At 42.5% G+C, this 20,481-nt stretch overlaps 1 protein-coding gene across 1 annotated transcript; it reads right to left on the bottom strand.

Moving 5' to 3' along the window:
* Positions 1 to 530: 530 nt before the first annotated feature.
* rasef (RAS and EF-hand domain containing) lies at positions 531 to 20,108 on the bottom strand. Its single transcript, XM_062544114.1, has 17 exons — positions 19,686 to 20,108; positions 13,600 to 13,746; positions 13,367 to 13,457; positions 11,824 to 11,919; positions 11,378 to 11,455; positions 9,333 to 9,448; positions 7,982 to 8,050; positions 7,796 to 7,877; positions 7,246 to 7,316; positions 6,624 to 6,906; positions 5,875 to 6,042; positions 5,156 to 5,300; positions 4,891 to 4,972; positions 3,916 to 4,030; positions 1,359 to 1,478; positions 1,086 to 1,162; positions 531 to 701 (listed from the first exon to the last, which is right to left on the bottom strand). The coding sequence occupies exons 1-17, from the start codon at positions 20,027 to 20,029 to the stop codon at positions 602 to 604; spliced, it is 2,184 nt and encodes a 727-aa protein (XP_062400098.1). The 5' UTR covers positions 20,030 to 20,108; the 3' UTR covers positions 531 to 601.
* Between the last annotated feature and the right edge of the window lie 373 nt (positions 20,109 to 20,481).

The raw sequence follows: 20,481 nt of genomic DNA, 5'->3' as shown, positions 1-20,481 counted from the left end.
TACATGCTGTTTTTGAATATCAAAATCTTCTGGCAGCTGTTCATTAAGCCACACATGTAAAGTGCATAGAAAACAATGGTCCACTGAGAGGCTATCCTTAGACCTCTTCTCAAATATAACAAAGTTTAGAAGTGGAAGTCAGCTTAGACATTTTCACATCCCAACTTGACCTTCTATTCATGGAACTTTCACGCCATAATATATCGATTTCCTCTGTAAATCTACAAAGAGAGCGGGTGTAAAGCATGCACAGAGAGAGAGAGAGAGAGAGAGAGGGGTGGGGGGGGTGGGGGGGAGGGGGCCTCTAACATAGTCAGCAATACATCTAGCTACACCAGCCTACATTAATAATTTAGGAGAAAAAAAAGAACTTTGGACTTAAATAATCACTTAAATGACAAATGACCACTTAGATACTCTATTCTTTGTATGAGTCAGAGTCACTTCTGAGAATCTACTGCCACATCCGCTTCAAGCACAGGGTCCAGAGTGGTATGGTGCAGTGGTGTGTGTGGTGTGTGTGTGTGTGTGTGTGTGTGTGTGTGCGTGTGCATGGGTGGGTGGGGGGAATAGAGGCTGCTGTGTGTACAGGGGGAACTCGTCAAACACAGCAGTTAAAGTTAGACTTCTTGTTGTGGTGGCCAGTGAGCGGGGTCACAGTTGAGATGTTCTTCTGCTGGTGAGTATGTTTGGTCACCTCTCTGCACACAACAAGCAATGGCACAGTCATTAAAGTTCAGTGACAATTCCTGAACTTCTGGTTTGATAAGTAATAAAGTGCTTATTATCAGTTAGAAATTGCTATATTTATTTCAGAAATGCAGGATTGTACACACCATTTACCCATTATGATCAAAATAATATCAAAGAAACGGCAGGAATGTACAGGAATGTATTATTCTCCAGAGCAGGAAATAGAATGTGGTAACACTTTACTTGAAGGTATCTACATAAGAGTGACATGACACTGTCATGACATATGAATCCTATAACTCCCAAGTAGCTGAGAAGCCTGATGATAAGTACAGTGTGTACGGCCGTAGGCTACAGACTGTTCTCTTTGCAAATTGTTATGCCTGACCCACCTGGCTAAATGAAGAACAGCCTCGATGATGTTAGAGCCATCCTTGGCACTTGTCTCACAGAACAGGGCACTGTAGGTCTGTAAAGGACAGGGACAATCATCAGAGCCAACTACCCAAACTACACTGCACACATACTATGAACAAATAGCAGGCAGTTTTGCATCCAGGACTATTATAGTCACCCAATAGCATACACATGTGTGTGTGTGTGTGTGTGTGTGTGTGTGTGTGTGTGTGTGTGTGTGTGTGTGTGTGTGTTTGTGTGTCCCTCACCATGGCCAGCTTCTCTCCATAACTGGTGGGGATGCAGGTGATGCCATCCTGGATTGCCTCCGGCCGCAGGTCACACTTATTCCCCACAAGCATGATGGGAATGTCATCCTGAGACACATCCTACAAAAGGGAACAGCACTTTGGTTTGGACCTCCTTTACCTTTCTGTACAAGTTTGGATTACAGTCCTCTGACAAAATTAAATTTGGTCTGTCAAAAACATTCACAGATCCCATTCTACAAACCCACTACAACCCATTATCAGATATACAATGCCCCCTCCACCACTGAATTTTTGGTCGATGACTCCCGGGACATTGAAAATCCGGGGCACATGAAACTTGGTGGGCATGTAGCCCCACTAAACTGATACGGAAACCTTTTCGTTTGGTCCCTGGGGGCCACCCCCCGCACTGGGCCCCCCGAAACCAAAAAAAAAATGTTTCCTAAATAACTACCTGAACCATGGCACCGAGGATGACAAAAATATTATGTCATGTTGGTCTCGAGGGCCCGCAATAAACCTAGCCCATAACCACTAATTTGTGATTTGCAACCCCCGGTAAACACTGAACATGCAATAATATATCGCCCTATCTTCAGTTGAGATGTTCTGAACTGCACCAAAGTGTATGATTAACCTGACATCCTCTGTAGGCCATGTTTTGTGGAAATCTGTCCGTAGGGGGTCATAAAATGAAATCATTTATTTAGTGACTGTGCAATGTGCATCTATCTGCCTGTAGATGGTGGTGTTGAGCCAAGGAGTTTATGTTGAAATGTACATTCTGCTGAGATAAACAAATCGCCTGGCTATCCACAATCCTCCCATCTTTTGAGATTGAATATTCGTCTGGGGAGTCTGTGCTGTATTTCTACCGCACAGGAGGCATGATCAATGGCCATAGTTCAAATGACTCTGTACACATTTGGATAGTCTTTCAGCCAATCAGGCCAATGATCCGGGTGCGCCTGGTGGATAAGCCAGTTTGTGTTTGGTTTCAGCAAATGTGAACAGGAAGCAGGAGAGATAAATGTGCAGGTATCCAGCCTGAGCTGCAGGGCAAAATCCAATCGCCAGCATATCAGGCTGGGTTTACCCATACCCATACCCATGGTAAACACACACATTCACAGACACACAGACAATATTTCAGTTAGCCTAGCTGGTTTCATTCTCATTGAGCTCAATACAAATCAAACCAGCTAATAGGCTAACTGAAATATTAGCCTTTATAGTCATATATTCCTATTAGTCAGCTTTAGCATGTGTTCCAATACTTATGGAGGTAACTGTATTGGAGAGAGTCTGAATCCACCACTACAAAACAAGATGGAGTATGGAAGGTGCCAGTCAGACGCCATTCTTGTCACCCATTCTTTTTTCTATTCATACGAATGAGATCACCTGCAACAGCAATGGACTGAACCTTAAATATGCTGACCAGAGCCAGTTCTTGAGGGGTAGTAACGTGAGCAACCGCACCGGGCCCCGGTCTGGAGGGGGGCCCAGAAAATAATAATAATAACTAGAAACGCACTCAGAGAGCGCAGACCTCCGTCTGTATTGTTCTTCCTAGGTTTTCATACATTTGAACCTAAACTAATCAGATCGCCACCACGTGGCCATACTATGCCATTACACTACTAAGCGAAAAACATAAATGGCTGCGGAATCCTGACGACCTTCCCTGAAAATTTCATCGAAATCCATCTATTACTTTTTGAGTTATCTTGCTAACAAACAGACAGACAGACAGTCAAACAAATAGACAAACAAAACGCCGGTCCCCGATGAAAACATATACTGTATCTCCTTGGTGGAGGTAACAATAATAATAATAATAGGCTAAAAAAATGCTTAAAGACCGGAGGGGCAAAGTAGTGGAACAGGTTAAGTACCTTGGTACTTAGATTGACCACCGCCTGTCTTTCACTCACATGTAGACAGAGTTTATCAGAAAGTAACAACAATGTGTCTCCTGAGGAAGCTCACAGGATTTGATGTCAGACAGGACATTTTATCAACAGTATATCAGACAATGATACAATCTATCATCTCCTTCTACATCATATCTTGGTACAATCTTGAAACGGTCCGTTGTTTACGTGAGACATCGTAATTTCCATGAATGGCAACACGTGAGTTTGTCAGCGAAATGTGCTTTATTGTTTCTATGCTGGAGCGAGTGAGAAGTGGCGTGGCTAAAGTGCGGAGAGCGGTAGAATTGTGGGATTGCGTTAGAGTTGTTTTTTATCCAAAAACGCACTGCACTCACGCATGTCATTAGCAAGACACGTGTCAAATTTTAGACCAGTCGGATGAGTGGTTCAAGAGTTATGCGTGCAACACACAGAGTGACACACAGACAGACGTTCCTTGCATTAATAGATAGATAGATAGATACAGTAGATAGATAGATATATCCCCATGGCTACTACTTCTGCAATTGTAAAAGTGTGTGTGTGTGTGTGTGTGTGTGTGAGAGAGTGTGTGTGTGTGTGTGTGTGTGTGTGTGTGTGTGTGTGTATGTGTGTGTGTGTGTGTCAGCTGTTACCTCAATCATGTCAACCCATTCCCGCACATTCAGAAAGCTCCTCTCACATGTAACATCATACAGCAGGAGAACTCCATCCGCTCTTCTGAAGTATGACTTAGCAATGCTCCTGAACCTACATGGGAAGAGTACAGTATGACTTAGCAATGCTCCGAAACCTACATGAAACACACACACACAACAATTTGGAGGGCGCAGTGTCACGAGATGCAAGCAGTCCTTAGCAAAGAGTCCCAGGCAACGACTTGTCCGCAGGATGAATATCCTTAGGATTTTTCGAACATTTTTGGGGCAAGTATGCATTTTTAAGGCTATGTTGAGACCACAGTCAAGTTTGGATGAGTTCAAATAGGTGAGTGCAGATGCAGGCTATACTATACTGCTAGTCGCATTTTAGTAGAGACAGGTTTAGTGTAATCCTGGTGTTGCATACACTCTCTCGCGTGCCAACAGATTCCTTCAGATGTGCAGACTAAATACTGACAGACTGTTTCATGTTGCGCTCCTTGCTTTTAAAAGGGATGGCAGATGTCACTCTCATTGGTATAATGGATGAGACGCATAAAACTCACCCATGCTGATTAAGAAATATAAGAACAACCCTTTTGAACTTGCATCTGGCAAACTCATTCTGCCATTAAAATAGCCATTTTGGACTGGCCACACTCTGTATCTTAGGCAGTGCATTTCAAATCGTTAAAATGTTAGATTAGATTTAGAGTAGATTCAACCTATTGTCATTGTGCAGAGTACAAGTACAGAGACAACAAAATGCATTTAGCAGCTAACCAGAAGTGAAAAAATATGGCCCAAACATTTACACCCAAACCTGCTAACACCCATGTACTGTACAGCACCAAATAGTTGTTCTGTAAAAGCGCCTTTCATTCAAATATGGCCCAAAGACATACACCCACAGCCGCCCACACACACACACAGCCGCCCACACACACACACACACACACACACACTCACCTCTCCTGTCCAGCTGTGTCCCATAGCTGCAATACTGTTGGCTCACCATCTACAACCAAGGTCTTCATCTGGAAATCCACCCCTAAGCACACAAAGATAGGCATTCTGTGTTGTCTAACATACGGCAATGTGCAATGACCAAGACCATTTTAAGTGAAAAGACACGTACAGACATACAGACAGACAGGTAGGTAGACAGACAGTAAATGATAGCACCTCAACAGACAAGTGGGCTGGAGACATGGCGGCTAGTTTGTGACCCTACCCAGAGTAGCTTTGGTGTTCTCGGTGAACTCATTCTTGCACAGGCGCATCAGGAAGCTGGACTTGCCAACAGCAGCGTCTCCAGCTAGGACAACCCTATAGGCTCGGTCAGTGGGCTGCTGACTCCTTTCAAGCTCTATCTCAGGCTGTAGGCAAACACAGGCGTTAGCAACATTAGCATCAGCTAATGTGGTAGACGTGTATGACATGGTACCAAGCCTAGTGGGAGTTGGCATCAGTCTGTAGCTTTTAATGTTTTGAAAAAACAGTACTATTTGTAATGTGCATAGATTACACTGAAATAGAAACACTGAAAGTGAACAACATGCCTTTAGAATTACATTTCTTATAAAGTTTTACATCAAAGTCTGAGGATTAGGAAAGAGCTCGAAACTTCACACAATAAAAAATATTATGAATGGGAGCTTAATGGAGTGCAGATCTCTTTTCCTCTTGTTATGCTTTCAAGCTGGATTCTGCACATATCCAACTTTGGCCTGGGACGTGTGTGGCCCTACACTTCTAATGTCTAGATATCACATTTACTGTCTTGATCTACAGTATTGTCTAATAACCTTGATATTAACCTACATTACGTTTGGCCAAAGCTTTTTAACCCAAAGCGCCTTCAGCAAGGGAATATGACTAATATGCAGTCATGCTGGTTGGTGGCGCAATGGCTCTTACACACATGGGCTCCTGTGCTCTCTGCTGTGTTACCTCGGAGAAGATGGCTGACAGACACTTCCTGCCAGGTGCTGGGGCCGCCTCTGTCTTCTCCTCCATCTTCTCCACCTTCTCCACCTTCTCCACCTTCTCCACCTTCTCTGCCTCCGGAGGCTTCCAGTACAGCACAGACTCACTGTCTGACTCTCTCAAATCAGCAGTCTGGGAAGGCATGCCATGCAGCATCACACATCAATACAGATCTTTGAGTGTGCATGTGTGTGTGTGCAACCGTGTGTGTGTGTGTGTATGTGTGTGTGTGTGTTTGCACATGCATGTTTTCTACACAACACATTATTTTGTGATATGTTAAAGGTTATTGACATTTCTGTATTTTGTAGTGTGTTTATTTAGTGTGTTAAGTGTTTATTTAGTCTATTATATTTGCATTTTTTATAAAGCTTCATGTTATAGTGTAATGTGTATTTATTGACGTAATTGTAAGTCGCTTCGGACAAAAGTGTCTGCTAAGATTCATAAGCATAAGTAGGAGCATAAGCATGTGTTTGTGGTTTGCTGGATTTTTTTATTTCCATTTATTTGCATCCCCTCCCCCTGACTGAGATTTTTGGCCAGACCCAATTTGGCAGTCCTTCACACATACACATCCTTCAAACGCACATGGTCTGCCTGATCACAGAATATTTTTACCACTACAGTCCTGTGAATACACTGTGTAAGAGTGCAGGGTCTATGTTACATGGGTGTGTGTGTGTGTGTGTGTGTGTGTGCGCGCGCCTCACCTCTGTATCAGACGTGTCTCCTGCGAGGCTGTCCGTGTTGTGGCCGAGTGGCGGGCCGTGTTTGTATCCCTCCTGCTCCGAGTCGTAGCCGTAGGAGCCGCGCAGGGTGGAGCGGCCGCTGTCCAGGCAGCTCTCGGCCAGGCTGTCCACCTCGCAGCTGCGCCTGCGCATGCGCATGGGGTCGCACAGCGCCAGGGCCAGCGCATCGCAGCTCGGTCTGCGCAGGTAGTCGCTCAGCTGCAGCGGGTCAAAGGCCTCATCTGGACACTGACCCTGGCAGCACCTGAGAGAAGGATCAGGATATAGGACAGAGTTTACCAGCACGTGATAGCCTGTGGCAGACCAGTCAAATGAAGGACATGAGGCAACTAACCAGACAGCAGCTAATGGCCAATTAGTTGGTTCCAGTAGCCAGTGGGATAGCCCAGAGTGGCTTACACTATGTAACACTTGCAAGGCCAGTACTGAAGCCATGAATTGGACTGGTAGTTGGCTACTTGGCTACTATGTATGAGTGCTTCATACATAGTATAGAAAGGCACATCAGACATACACCAGGGGTGGAAGAGTGAATTAGACTGTAGGCGCTGTGACAAAACTCTCCATAAAGGTATCTCCTCACCTGTTGACATATGGCGAACAGAAGCTCCTGCGTTGGTCAGTGTTGTCACCTGGAGAGAGGCCTGTTTGCTGCTGATCACAGGAGAGAACGGTCATCTTCAGGGCCACATAAACTCCCCTCATCATGCATGTATGCGTACATAGACTAATCTACCAATGTGGGGTTTTGATATTCAAATGTTGACATTCACACAATATTGTCTATTGATTTTATTGGGTAAAATGAATGAGAGCAAGATAGCTATGGCAATTCAGCTGGATTAGTCTACTCGACTGATTCAGGCTCATGTGAAGTGAAGAGTGAACTATCAAACTGTCAGCAGCAGGTTTTTCCACCATTTCCTATCAGGTGATCCCCCTACATATGCGCTCTAATCCCACTGCAAAGCCCGGAGAAGCTGCATAACAATCCAGCACACTTTCTGTATAAAGTTATGCGGTGCCGGGTAGACTTTTGGCGTGATTGCTAGGGCTTCTACTGAGACTACAAATCCCATAACGCAGACACACATTGTAGCCTCTAGAAACAGTATAGTAAAAGTGATGCTGACCTGTGTTTTGTTCTCCTTTATACTGTTTTCCAGTGCAGACCTCAAGGTGTCATTGGTATCATGCAGTTTCCTGTTAGCTGACCTGACATCAGAAACAAATCAGATAAGACCCACGGTTGTTCAAATCCAAAGTGACTCTGGATGCAACTAGCTACTTAGTTGTAAAAATAGATCGGTTGGACTCACTGCAGCATCTCGATCTGTCTCTCTAAGTTTCCCCTTTCCTCTGAGAAACACTGCATGAGAGCCTCATCCCTACACAACAAGAAAACAAATGGAGACAACTGCAATCGAGTGGGACTGTATAACATGTAGATCATGTTTATTATACTTTTGATCACGTAACATGTACCAAAAAAAATGGTATGAACGCAGTAGTGACAGAATAAAAACTGATAAATTTTGAGGTTTCTTCATGGTTTTCTTCGGGGGTTTTCTTATTCTCTCATTATTTGAATTGAAGGACATTCGTATGGCATTTATGACGCTCACTTCCTTGAATGGCCACCGAATTTTTCCCAACTGTTACAATTCTATTGCACCACGGTTGTAAATTCATGGACGACTCCCTTTGCAAATAATCATTCTGGATCTGTATGTCATGTTTCGGTTGAATGAGTGAAACTGCCTCTCCCTCGTTCACAGCTGTTTAAGGTCTGGGCAACCCCTTGTGGTAAGAGTGTGGTTATAATACAGTTTTATAGCAGTCATTGCCAACCAGCAGACATCTCTAACCACATCACAGTTACTACAAAACCACATTGAGTCACATTTAAAGAAGGATGTACAACTTGATCACTGAAAACAAACAGATGAGGGTTATCTATAAATATTAGCTTTGAGTGTGTCAGTGAGTCTGGTCACACACACTCAGACTGCAAAGCAGGCTCTAAGTAGGCAATCCCAAAACATTTCTGTCAAAGCTGTTTGCGTTGCCAGGAGACAAGGACGAGGAATTCTTTGGGGGAGTGAGGTCACATCAGGATATCCTGTTCCCTGTGAGAATGAAGTGCAAACAGCCAAGCCTCCCAACAAGCATGTGCATTGCCATCACCTTACCCATCAGCTGATCTTCATAAAACAATAATATATACTATTCAGTATATTCACCTTTTACACACTGAGTATGAGCTTATCTCTACACCCACACAGCGTTACTTAACCAGCCCTACAGTGATACATTATTACACAATATTACACAGTGATCTCATATTTAGCACAATGACATTTCATTTCATTGCCACCTTGTAGTCTAAATTATTGCAATTCTGTCAGCACAAACACAGTCATAAGTAGGCTATTGTATCATCTTAAATAGCCAATGTGAAAAAATAATACCCCAGGAATATGTGTGCTCTAATTCATAAAAACAAATCTGTCAGGGAGGGATGCGCATTTCTTGAAGACAGATGGTTTTCCTCAGAGTGTAAGTTATTTATCATTCCATGACAAATGTTCCATGTTACACAGCTTAGCACGGAGACAAGCCTGTATGTCAGAGCACTGAGCCACTGAGCCACACAGAGCCACTGCTCACCTCTCAGAGTTGATGCTGTGGTCAGTTAAGTCACTCTTGAGGGTGTCCAGCTCACTATGCAGGAAGGCAATGTTGGTGTGAGACTCCAGCACCTCCTGCTTCAGTCGCTGATTCTCCTACAGGACACAAGCAGTACACATATTCAATAGAACTAATCGTTGATGGGCAAGCAACTAGCTTAAATGAAGCTTAAAGGAGAAATCTGGCAATTCTTTGATAGACCTTCGCTTCTTGAAGTGACCGAGTATTGTAAAAAGAAAAGAAACAGAAATGCAATTCCAAGAAACTTCCAAACTATGCTGGTTGTTAGTGTAACCCTGTTGATTGACAATATTGATAATGAAATTGAGATTATTGCTAGGGTATGGCTGTTGCTATGCTAAATAAGTGGTTGCTATGCTGGTTGCTAAGTCATCATGTTGGTTGCTATGTCGGTTGATAGGTTGACATCGTATTTGTGGTTGCTAGATTGTTGCTAGGGTAATTGATATGGTTGCTAGGGTGTTGCTGGGGTAGATATGGTGGTTGCTATGATGTGGTTGCAATGTTGGTGGCTGGGATAATAATGTTTGTTGCCATGGTGGTTGCGAGGTTGACATTATGGAAATGTTACTAGGGTAATTATGGAGGTTGCTACAGTAGGTAGGTATTGAAGTGGACATGTATATGTATGATGTTAGACAGATTGTTTAATGGATCTTGACAGACATTGAGTTGATGAATGATTTGGTAATTGCAGTAATGTGCTCAGAGCATGTTAAACCATTACACTCAAGTTTCGTGCAGAATTGGATGAGGACAGAGAGAATGAGTCAGATTGGACATTTATCAGATAGGGAATAGTTGGTTTGGCTGGAAATACCAGATGGATCTGCATGCAAGATTAAGCTGCAGATGGCGGGTTTTCATCGAGACAGAAATATCACGCAGGCATGCTGAAATCCTGGCAGATATTGTGGAGTCTTCTGGATGAAAAGACAGATGCAGTTGTGTATCATCTGCATAGCAGTGATACTGTAGGAGAGCCCATGGGCCTCAACTATCTTGCCAAGGGAGTTGATGTACATGGAAAAAAGAGGAGGGCCAAGAACTGATCCCGTAGGTACACCCATTGGCACCTTATGAGATCTTGATAGCTGCCCTTGCCAGGAGACAGTAAATGTCCACCCCTTATAGGATTGGAGCCATTTAATGGTATGTCCAGAAATACCTAATCCTGATAAACAGATGGGTGTCATGGTTTACTGTGTCAAATGCTGCAGACAAGTCCAGTAGGATCAGCACAGATGACTGAGCTGATGCTTTGGCCATTTTCAGCACCTCAGCTACTGACAGAACTGCAGTTTCTGTAGTGCCGACGTTTGAAACCAGATTGTCTGGGTTCTGCTTAAATAACTCCTGAACGGTTTTGCTCAGATCTGAAAATGCAACTGTATTTGACAGAAGACAGATGTACAGTAGTTTGCTAGAATATTAGCTTCTAGTATTTTACGATGTGTTAGTTGCAGACTGCAGTACAACCTAGTACAAATCACAACGCCCTCCTAGTCAGTCACTTATGACACCATATTCTTAACCTGTAACGTAATTTAGTATGACAAGGAAACAATTCTACTTGTTATTTATTACTTAGATGATGAAACGTTGATGAGCCCTCTAGAATAAATCCATTTGCATAACGACATAGCCTACATTAATCTGCTTGCTTGCCTTATAAACAAACGCAATCTACGCGTCACTTTGACGCGCGATCTTAAATCTCTCGAGACACAACACGCCACACCTGCCATAAAAATGACGCACTTCTCGTCACACGCTCACCTCTGTCACATGCATGGGACGTAGGGGTATATTTCAGGCCTTATAGAGTAGCTCACTGGAACTAATGATAGGAATCAGTGATAGAATTAGGGCTACCGATAGATTTTCACACTGTGATAAAGTTTATGTGACCAGTTTATGTATCAACATAGTGTTAACCCGTAGAGTGGGTATGGATAGGCTTAGAAGAGATCTTCAGCATCAAAGTGAATTTTTATGTTTACCAAAGTCAGCTCAGTGTTTTTCTTCTTTAGTGCTGAAGCCTCATCTTTCAGACTGCTGGTCCTGTTCTGATCCTCAGCCTGTGAATCAGGAGTATTTCAGTGGAGGAGGAGAAGAATTAGAGCAGCAATATTTAACAGGAGGTTAATGTTCAGTATTACTGGAATCATTAACTAAAGCATAATTACAATATAAAACAAGAGTAAATAAGCTTAGAATATATTGAAGTGTGTAGATAAACATTGGACTAATGGTTAATAAAAGAGAGAAAAGAAGAAAGGCAAAAGAAGAAGAAAGTAACTCTTGCGTCACTCAGTGTACAGTATGTGTGTGTGTGTGTGTGTGTGTGTGTGTGTGTGTGTGTGTGTGTGTGTGTGCATGTACATGCGTGTGTGTGAGTGCGCATGCGTGAGCCTGAGTGCGTGTGTGTGTGAGTGTGTGAACTCACCACCTGCATCTTGAGAATCTTCTGCTGTAGCTCATACACCTGTGCCTCATACTGGTTCTTAAGTTCATTCAGTGCAGCCTCTGCTCTCCTCACCTCCTACATACGGACAGACACACAGACATGTTGACACTTACATATTTACACTTTTAAAAAACAAAACTATTTTTCTGTATCACATGTGAACATGCAGCCAAGCAAACACATGTACTGTAAGTGTATTTTATGCCACCTTCAAACCCACCCTCCTTTATTTATCTATACAGGCTATTGTGTCAACTAATTTCCGATGATGTTAAAGTAGGCTACAGTGGCACTTGATGTCCTCCACTTCATCAAAAATCATACTCTTTAGCTCTCTTATGCAATAGTTTTAAATAGATAGGAGTTCCCTTTGATTCCTCGCAGCCAAGTGGATATTTCCCAAACAGTCGTTGCTAGGAAAGTTGTTGCTATTCCAAAGAACAGTTGTATATTGATTTTTCTTTGGCCCGTCCACACGACTGGATAACCCTCATGATAACTTCCTACTTCTAAGTTTATCAGACGTGCAGTTCAAATGCAGCTGTTACTTTTAGCTGTGCAAGAGCTTTAGCTAATAAACAGTGCCTGAATTTGTTTCAATTTGGTGTGTTATCTAGTACACACAAAAGAACACTTGCTGCTTTTAAAACTAAAGAACACAAAACAACCCTTTAAGATAACACACTCAGAGCAAAGTGGGTTGAGTGGTAGCTACTTTTCCATGAAAGAAGTCAACAATTGCTGCTAAGCAAACAGTGTGGGCCCTGTCACCTTATGTAAGGCAGCAGATAAGCCGCAGCTGGGAACAGGTACACTCCTTCACAGAGAGCCTTGGGACAGAAGGAGGCTGCGCACACACAGCACAGGAACCAGCCACAGAGCAGGGTGAGGTCATGTCTAGTCAAAGAGCTGAGTGAGCTCAGCCAGTCAATCAATCGATCAGTGTGTGTGTGTGTGTGTGTGTGTGTGTGTGTGTGTGTGCGTGTGTGCGTGTGTGCGTGTGTGCGTGTGTGTGTGTGTGTGTGTGTGTGTGTGTGTGTGTGTGTGTGTGTGTGTGTGTGTGTGTGTTGTGTGTGTGCTTGTGTGTGTGTATGTGTGTTGCATGTATGGGCGATAATAACCTGTTCCAACATCTATGACCTCAATAGAGGCAATTCTTGGAAAACTTGGAAATCCATGAGATAAAAATGCCATGGATAGAGTTCCTAGTGCAACTCTCCATGTTCTGTTGATGCTTCCAGTATGTCCACTGCTATAAAGTAACACAATGTAATTCCCCTTTTCATCAAGGAGGCACCAATTTGTCAACAGCCAATCAAAAGGGTCATGCTCTTATCTGTGACAACAACATTATATAGTGCAATACAGGCATTCTGGAGACTCAATTTTCCTTTTCCTTATTGCGAGTCAGTGTGGCACCAACATGTATTTGAAGGTAAAATAACTACATTGTGCTGCTTTAAAGAATGTGTGTGTGTGTGTGTGTGTGTGTGTGTGTGTGTGTGTGTGTGTGTGTGTGTACCTGAGTACTTGTGTTGCGCTCTGCTGCATGGATGCGCTGGTCCATCTCCTCCTCCATCTCACTCAGCTGCATTGCAGCCTGGTCATGAGCTCTGAGAGAAGAATCACAACAAATAAGTACACACAAACATTTTGTACAATTGCGTCTACATTGTGCTGCTTTTGAAGAACGTGTGTGTATGTGTGCGTGCGTGTGCACATGTGTGTGAAATGACGCGTACTGTATGTGTTTACCTTTTGACAGCCAGAGCCAGGTGCTCCATCTCTGTGTTCTGGAGTTTGATCTCTCTGGTGAAGTTGATGACGACCCTCTCATATTGCGTGACCATGCGAGGCTCCATCAGACTGATGTTCTGGTAAAGGATGGCAGCCTGCTCTTTCCTAACACAGACAAAGACATGTGACCAGGGCACAGAGCTAAGGCATCACACACTGGGCAGAGTCAGAAAGGTGAAGGCCACATGAACTGTGACACTGGACGTAAGTCACCATGTTCACAGAGCATCAACAACAACAGCTCTGGACTAGGGTTGCCAACTTCCTCAACCCCAAATGAGGGACACTTTCAGTGTAAAAAAAACCCTACTGTTTAATATTTTTGTATTGTACTGTTCAGAAGCTAGATACAGTGCCTATAGAAAGTTATCATACCCTTTTGAAATAGTTACTTTTTTTGTCTTACAGCCTGAAATCAAAACCCATTTTAAAAAAAATCTTTTCCAGTTTTATTTACAAATGTAGCTGTACAACATCAAAATAATGAAAAAAAAGTCAACAGTTCTGAAAATTAATAAAAAAATAAAAACTAGAATAACAGGGTTGGAAAAGTCATCATACCCCTGACTTAATACTTTGTCAAGCTTCCTTTTGCTTTCATTACAGCCATCAATCTGTTTGGATATGTCTCTATTATAGCTTTGCACACCTAGATAGGGGAATATTTGCCCAATTTTCCGTGCAGAATTGTTAAAATTTAGTCAAATTCTGTAGGGAATGACGATGGACAGTCAATCCACATATTTTCTATAGGATTTAAGTCAGGGCTCTGACTTTGCCACTCAAGGATATTCACCATCCTATCCTTAAGCCACTGCTTTGTTCTTTTGGCAGTATGTTTAGGATTTTTGTCGTGTTGGAAGGCGAATGACCTCCCCATCCTCAGCTGTTTAGGAGAGGGACGCAGGTTTTCCTCAAGAATTTTGGTGTACTTGGCAGCATCCATTTTCCCTTCTATCCTGACCAATTGCCCAGTCCCCACTGAAAAGAAACATCCCCAAAACATAATGTTGCCCCCACCATGCTTCAAAGTAGGTATGGTGTGTTTTGGGTGTGTTTGGGTGTGTATACTGTGTTTGGTTAGCGCCTGGAGCTCAGTCCAAAAACTTCAATCTTAGTCTCCAAAAAGTTTGATCTTAGTCTCATCTGACCATATAAGCTTTTTCCACATGGTAGCAGAATATTCCAGATGTGTTTTTGCACTGAACTCCAAGCGCAATGTTTGGCGAAAACCAACACAGTACACCACCCAAAACACACCATACCTAGTGTGAAGCATTGTGGGGGCAACATTATGTTGTGGGGATGTTTCTTTTCAGCGGGAACTGGGCAATTGGTCAGGATAGAAGGGAAAATGGATGCTGCCAAGTACACCCACATTCTTAAGGAAAACCTGCGTCCCTCTCCTAGACAGCTGAGGATGGGGAGGTCATTCACCTTCCAACACGACAATAATCCTAAACATACTGCCAAAAGAACAAAGCAGTGGCTTAAGGATAGGGTGGTGAATATCCTTGAGTGGCAAAGTCAGAGCCCTGACTTAAATCCTATAGAAAATATGTGGATTGACTTGAAGAGAGCAGTCCATCGCCATTCCCTACAGAATTTGACTAAATTTTAACATTTCTGTACGGAAAATTGGGCAAATATTCCCCTATCTAGGTGTGCAAAGCTATAATAGAGACATATCCAAACAGATTGATGGCTGTAATGAAAGCAAAAGGAATCTTTACAAAGTATTAAGTCAGGGGTATGATGACTTTTCCAACCCTGTTATTCTAGTTTTTAATTTTTTATAAATTTTCAGAACTGTTTACTTTTTTTTCATTATTTTGATGTTGTACAGCTAAATTTGTTAATAAAACTGGAAAATATTTTTTTAAAAATGGGTTTTGATTTCAGGCTGTAAGACAAAAAAAGTAACTATTTCAAAAGGGTATGATGACTTTCTATAGGCACTGTATCTTCTGCTTGCAATTAAAAGCGAATTATGAATCTGGTAGCCACCTACAGTAGCTATCTGAGTGGAATGTGTTTTAATTGGCATATCATGTGCTTCATGTAAATGCTTAGTTTAAGGGAAATTAATTATTGAAGACTTCAAGACTCACCAATTCCATTTCACAAAGACAAAGGCCACTCCTCATATTATATCACAGTTAAATCACAGTGTGCGCAACCTATGCCAAAGTGCCTTCTGACATTTCATAAATGAGTATTAAAAAAGTAGTCAATAGTGGGAACCGGTTACAGTACGTATCCGCAATCTCCTCTAGCATTGTTTTTCTTGTCCTCATGACTTCCTGTTAAAAGTTCCTTATAAGAAATCAATTAATGATCAACAAGGACAAGCCAGCTGGAACCTGGCTGCCACCCTCTCTTCCTCTCGTGCGCACTCAGACGCGCTCCCAATTAAATCGAGTAGCATAATGTCCAAGTTGGATCTGCTGCATAATGGAGACTTAGAGAGCACCCAAAAAGTGTCATCCCTATATGTAAGATGCTGTTGGTGCATTTTCACATTGTACACATTCTCTAAGGAGAGTGAAAAGCAGTTTGCAGTAAAGCTACTCTGGCAGCCTCTTCTGTCCCTTGGTGCCCTACGCACAGTGTGAGATGCACATGGTGGTAGCGGTGGCACCGGACACTTTGCTATAGGTGTGTTTACAATAGCCTTCTATTGGCCATTGACAACTTGACAAGGCCGCTGAGGCTGAGATTGAAATTCGGGATTGGAGCTGTCCCTGATGGGACAAATCAAAATCACCCAAAATACGGGATGTCCCGGACAATTCGGGACGGTGGCAACCTCACCTGGAGCAAAGACATAAGACACATATCAGGTGCAGGTGTACTTGAAGCTGATTAAGTTGCACTTGAGACAAGGCAAAGGTACAAATATTACACTGCAGCCATCCACTGCCATGATCATCAGGGATGAGCAGACCCAGACATAATTATAGGCCTAAAATATAAACAATATGAATGTATATTTTATGTTTTGCTCCCCATGTAGAGCTAAAGCCAGGTAAGTCATGTGGTCTCACTGATTTTAAGTTCAGTATCATCGTCTTTATTGGAAAAGTATCACAGGCAACACATAGGGCCTCTCAACATCCCTCCTTGATCCTCGATGCTCGGTCCTCCAGACTCGTTCACTGATCTATAACTAGCACTGGATAGACTATCCCATTGTTGCCGCCCCATCATTCTTTATCTAGATCAGTGGGAACGAGGACCGAGGAAGGAAGGGAGGATATATGAAAGACGAATGAGAGGCACCCATAGAGTTTGGATTTAATAGCATATAGCCAGAAGCGGACATTCCTGGTTCCAAAGAGTAAAAGTCCTGCCAAGTATTTGATCCAACCATTTTGGAAACCAGCTCATCCAAATTGGCTGCCAGGTAGATCAGATAATTAGTGATATCACCTGTGTTAAGTGCACAGGTAGGAAGAATATATGGCAGGACTTTTACTCTTTGTAACCAGGAATGTCCGCCTCTGGTACAGGCCTCTGCAGTGGTATAGCACAGGGGGAGCCGTGGCCTACTGGTTAGGGCTTTGAGCTTGTAACCTGAGGGTTGCCGGTTCAATCCCCGACTAGGCCACGGCTGAAGTGCCCTTGAGCAAGGTACCTAACCCCTCACTGTTCACTAATTCGGTTAACTTGGGTTAAATGCAGAGTACTGAATTTCCCTCACAGGATCAAAATAGTATATATTCTATTCTATTCTATATAAGGAGCTGGACTAGCATGAAGTAGCCAGAAATCCATTCATTCAGTTCAGATCCACCCTTGTGCCTTTGAGCAAGGTACTTAACCCTGAGTTGCTCCGGGACAATGTGACAATGCCCTTGTAATTTAAATGACATGCCGTAAGTTACTTAGGAAAAAGCATCTGCTAAAAGAATAAGTGTAAATGACCTCATACGCAGCTTTGAATGACATACATTTGACTTATTATTGCAGACATATCACAAGATCAAACAAAATGAGGCCAACTGCTTTAAGACAGAAGAGTTCTATTCAGTTATGATTATCTCAGTGTATTAGATATGGTGAATGGCTAATAAGCATATCAATTAGAGCATTTGACTGTATACAATACACAATGCTGTGTATTGAGACATCATTAATTATATCACTCTCCCTGTATGTGCGAAAGAAATAAAAACATGTGACTTAATCAATCATGTTAAATGGCAACTTACAGTATGGCACAGTTGTGTGCACATTCCTGTAAACCACTGATGTCATATATTTTCAAAGGTTTTCATTTGCAAAATGTTAACTTAGTATGTTATGTCCAAAATGCGGACTCGGAGTTCTTATACATCACAAAATCAGCTTCACCTCAGCATCAACAACAGCTATCTTGCTTTACTACACATATGCACTTTAAACACTAACTTGTACTATTTTGCTTTGGAACTGGATTTGCTCTAAGAATCTGGTGTCTGATTTCTGGTCTTAGTTTAGCTTAATTCCACTGTGAAATGAATTCAAACCCTCATACTCCTGACTTGACTACAGCAGGGGAAACCCTAATATCATGCTTGAGTCATCCTCTCAACCACACACCTCACCACACGCACTCATGTTCTGATGCCAAAGGAGTCCTCTGTTTTTCCTCTAACAATGTGTACTGGTGATTAGTTCTCTCTTGAGGCTGTTATCACTGATTTAGAGAAGAAGCAGCAGCAATCTCTCTCTCTCTCACACACACACACACACACACACACACACACACACACACACACACACACACACACAGGCAGATATTGGGTCCATTGATTAGCCATGTTAATGGGTGCCCTGCTGTTAATGTCCATTCAAATTGTAGCTGGTCTTATGCCAACCCTGAGGGTATATGTGACCTCATACCTAAACACATCACACACGCCTCCCCCCCCCCCCCTCCCCCCCCCACACACACACACACACACACAAACTCTCTCTCTCTGTGTCTCTCTCCCTCTCTTTCGCTCTCTCTCTACATGGCTAAGTTTTGCTTCACAACTCATCCACTGTTATGGTGTTCTGAATCCAATACATACAAAGGCACACCTAGCATAAGTCTTATTTCACCTGTGCATTTTGCTAGAAGTGCTTGAGCAACATATTGCCATTAACATGAAGATGGATGGAACACTGTCTCCCTAGAAGTGTATTTAATTGCAGTTACAATTTAAGTGGGTATACAGTTTAAGAATACAGTTTAACTAATGAATTTAAGGGATTAGAATATATTATAGTGCAGTATAGAGGTCCTTTCTTGATAGTGTTCTGCAAAAAGGCATTAAACTCTTCTTGTGCTGTTGAAATATATTAAAAACAAATCTGAGTAGGCATACTTTGCTTGCAGTTTGGAAGCCATTTAGCCTATGCCAGACAAAACATCTCTATTGGTTTTACGTTTCACATACTGTATGCTTATATCCATCCTCACTGTAAAGCTATTGTTGACACTATGGGTCTTACAACTTCACATAGCTGTGTCATCCACTGTTGATAAAATATAGACCTTCAATGCTGATTTAATCCAAAGTATTCAAAATATCTTTCTCACTGAGTAGGCAATTTGCCTTACAAAATACATTTTAAGCATGTAGACAATCATCTGTAGTGTTGGAATACATGTTAAACCGTAACCTTCCCAAGTTACTCTTACTCTGCACAATGCAGCACAATATCTTCATGATGAGTGACATTAGTGATATGGTTCACTGAGAACTTGTTTGACCAAACTATCACCTGACACATGTAGCCTAGTTTACATAATAACCTTTGTTTATGTAAGGGTTGATACAGTCTCTTAGCAAATCATATATAACATGTAACATGTTTTCTTATACATTTTTAGAAATTATTAGATGTATTTTCAATCTTATATCTATTTATTTTAGAAATTATTATAATTATTATTATTAACTTTTTTTTCAGTAGGCCTATAGATCGTTTGAACTAAACAGGATATTCAACATTGTGCCAAATACCTCAGGTTTTTTATATTAAGTTACTGCTTCCTATAGTCTACTCACTTGGGAATATACTTGGCCTGGTCTGCCAGTCGTGTTTGAAAGTCCTCCCAGGCGGGAGAATAGATATCATCACTCTCCATAGTCTCATCGGTCAGGAAATCTGACACCCGTTGAAATCCACGCAGGAACTCTTGCAAGTTGATTGTACCGTCCCGATCAGTGTCGAGCTTAGCGAATATCGCGTCGGTCTCCGTGGACCTGACATTAAGTTCGGCGCATATTTGTAAAAACTCATCTTTTTCAATGAGTCCGGAATTGTCAGTGTCATACGCACGAAAAAGCGAGAGAAGCCGGTCGTGTTGGTTGTCATGCTCCATTTGTGGTTTATGAGTCTGAAAAGGCATACACCGTGTTGGTCCTCTCTGAAACGTATTTTACCAGTGAAACGGTTTCATCGGCCTGTGTCCTGTGCCATGGCATCCATATGTGCGCTCTGGAGGAATGCACCTTGTGGACTGTAACAGCGAGATGGCTAAACTGCTGACACGTCTCATGTGGCCTGTGCGCCACCTCCCAGAGTTCCAACTTAGAGAACAAATACTGTCCAAGTAGTTTGGCAACGGTCCAGGGGTGCGTTTCCCGAAAGCATCGTAAGCCTACGATGATCGTAAAGTCCCTCTTACGACCGTCTTAAGATTTGCCGACTGTTTCCCGAAACCATCGTAGCTTAAGAGCATCGTGAAAACACTCGTAGATCTACGAGTGATCCAGAGTTCTCGTTACTGCCTAAGAGCGTCGTAACGCTATGCCTCAGTGGAGTCACCAGCAGGATATGCAGGGGGATTACAACTAAGAA

The sequence above is a fragment of the Sardina pilchardus genome, chromosome 8 (assembly GCF_963854185.1).
Source record: "Sardina pilchardus chromosome 8, fSarPil1.1, whole genome shotgun sequence".
In the NCBI taxonomy this organism is placed as follows: Eukaryota; Metazoa; Chordata; class Actinopteri; order Clupeiformes; family Clupeidae; genus Sardina; species Sardina pilchardus.
The sequence above is the reverse complement of the archived record's forward strand: the minus strand, read 5'-3'. Positions and strand labels throughout refer to the sequence as shown.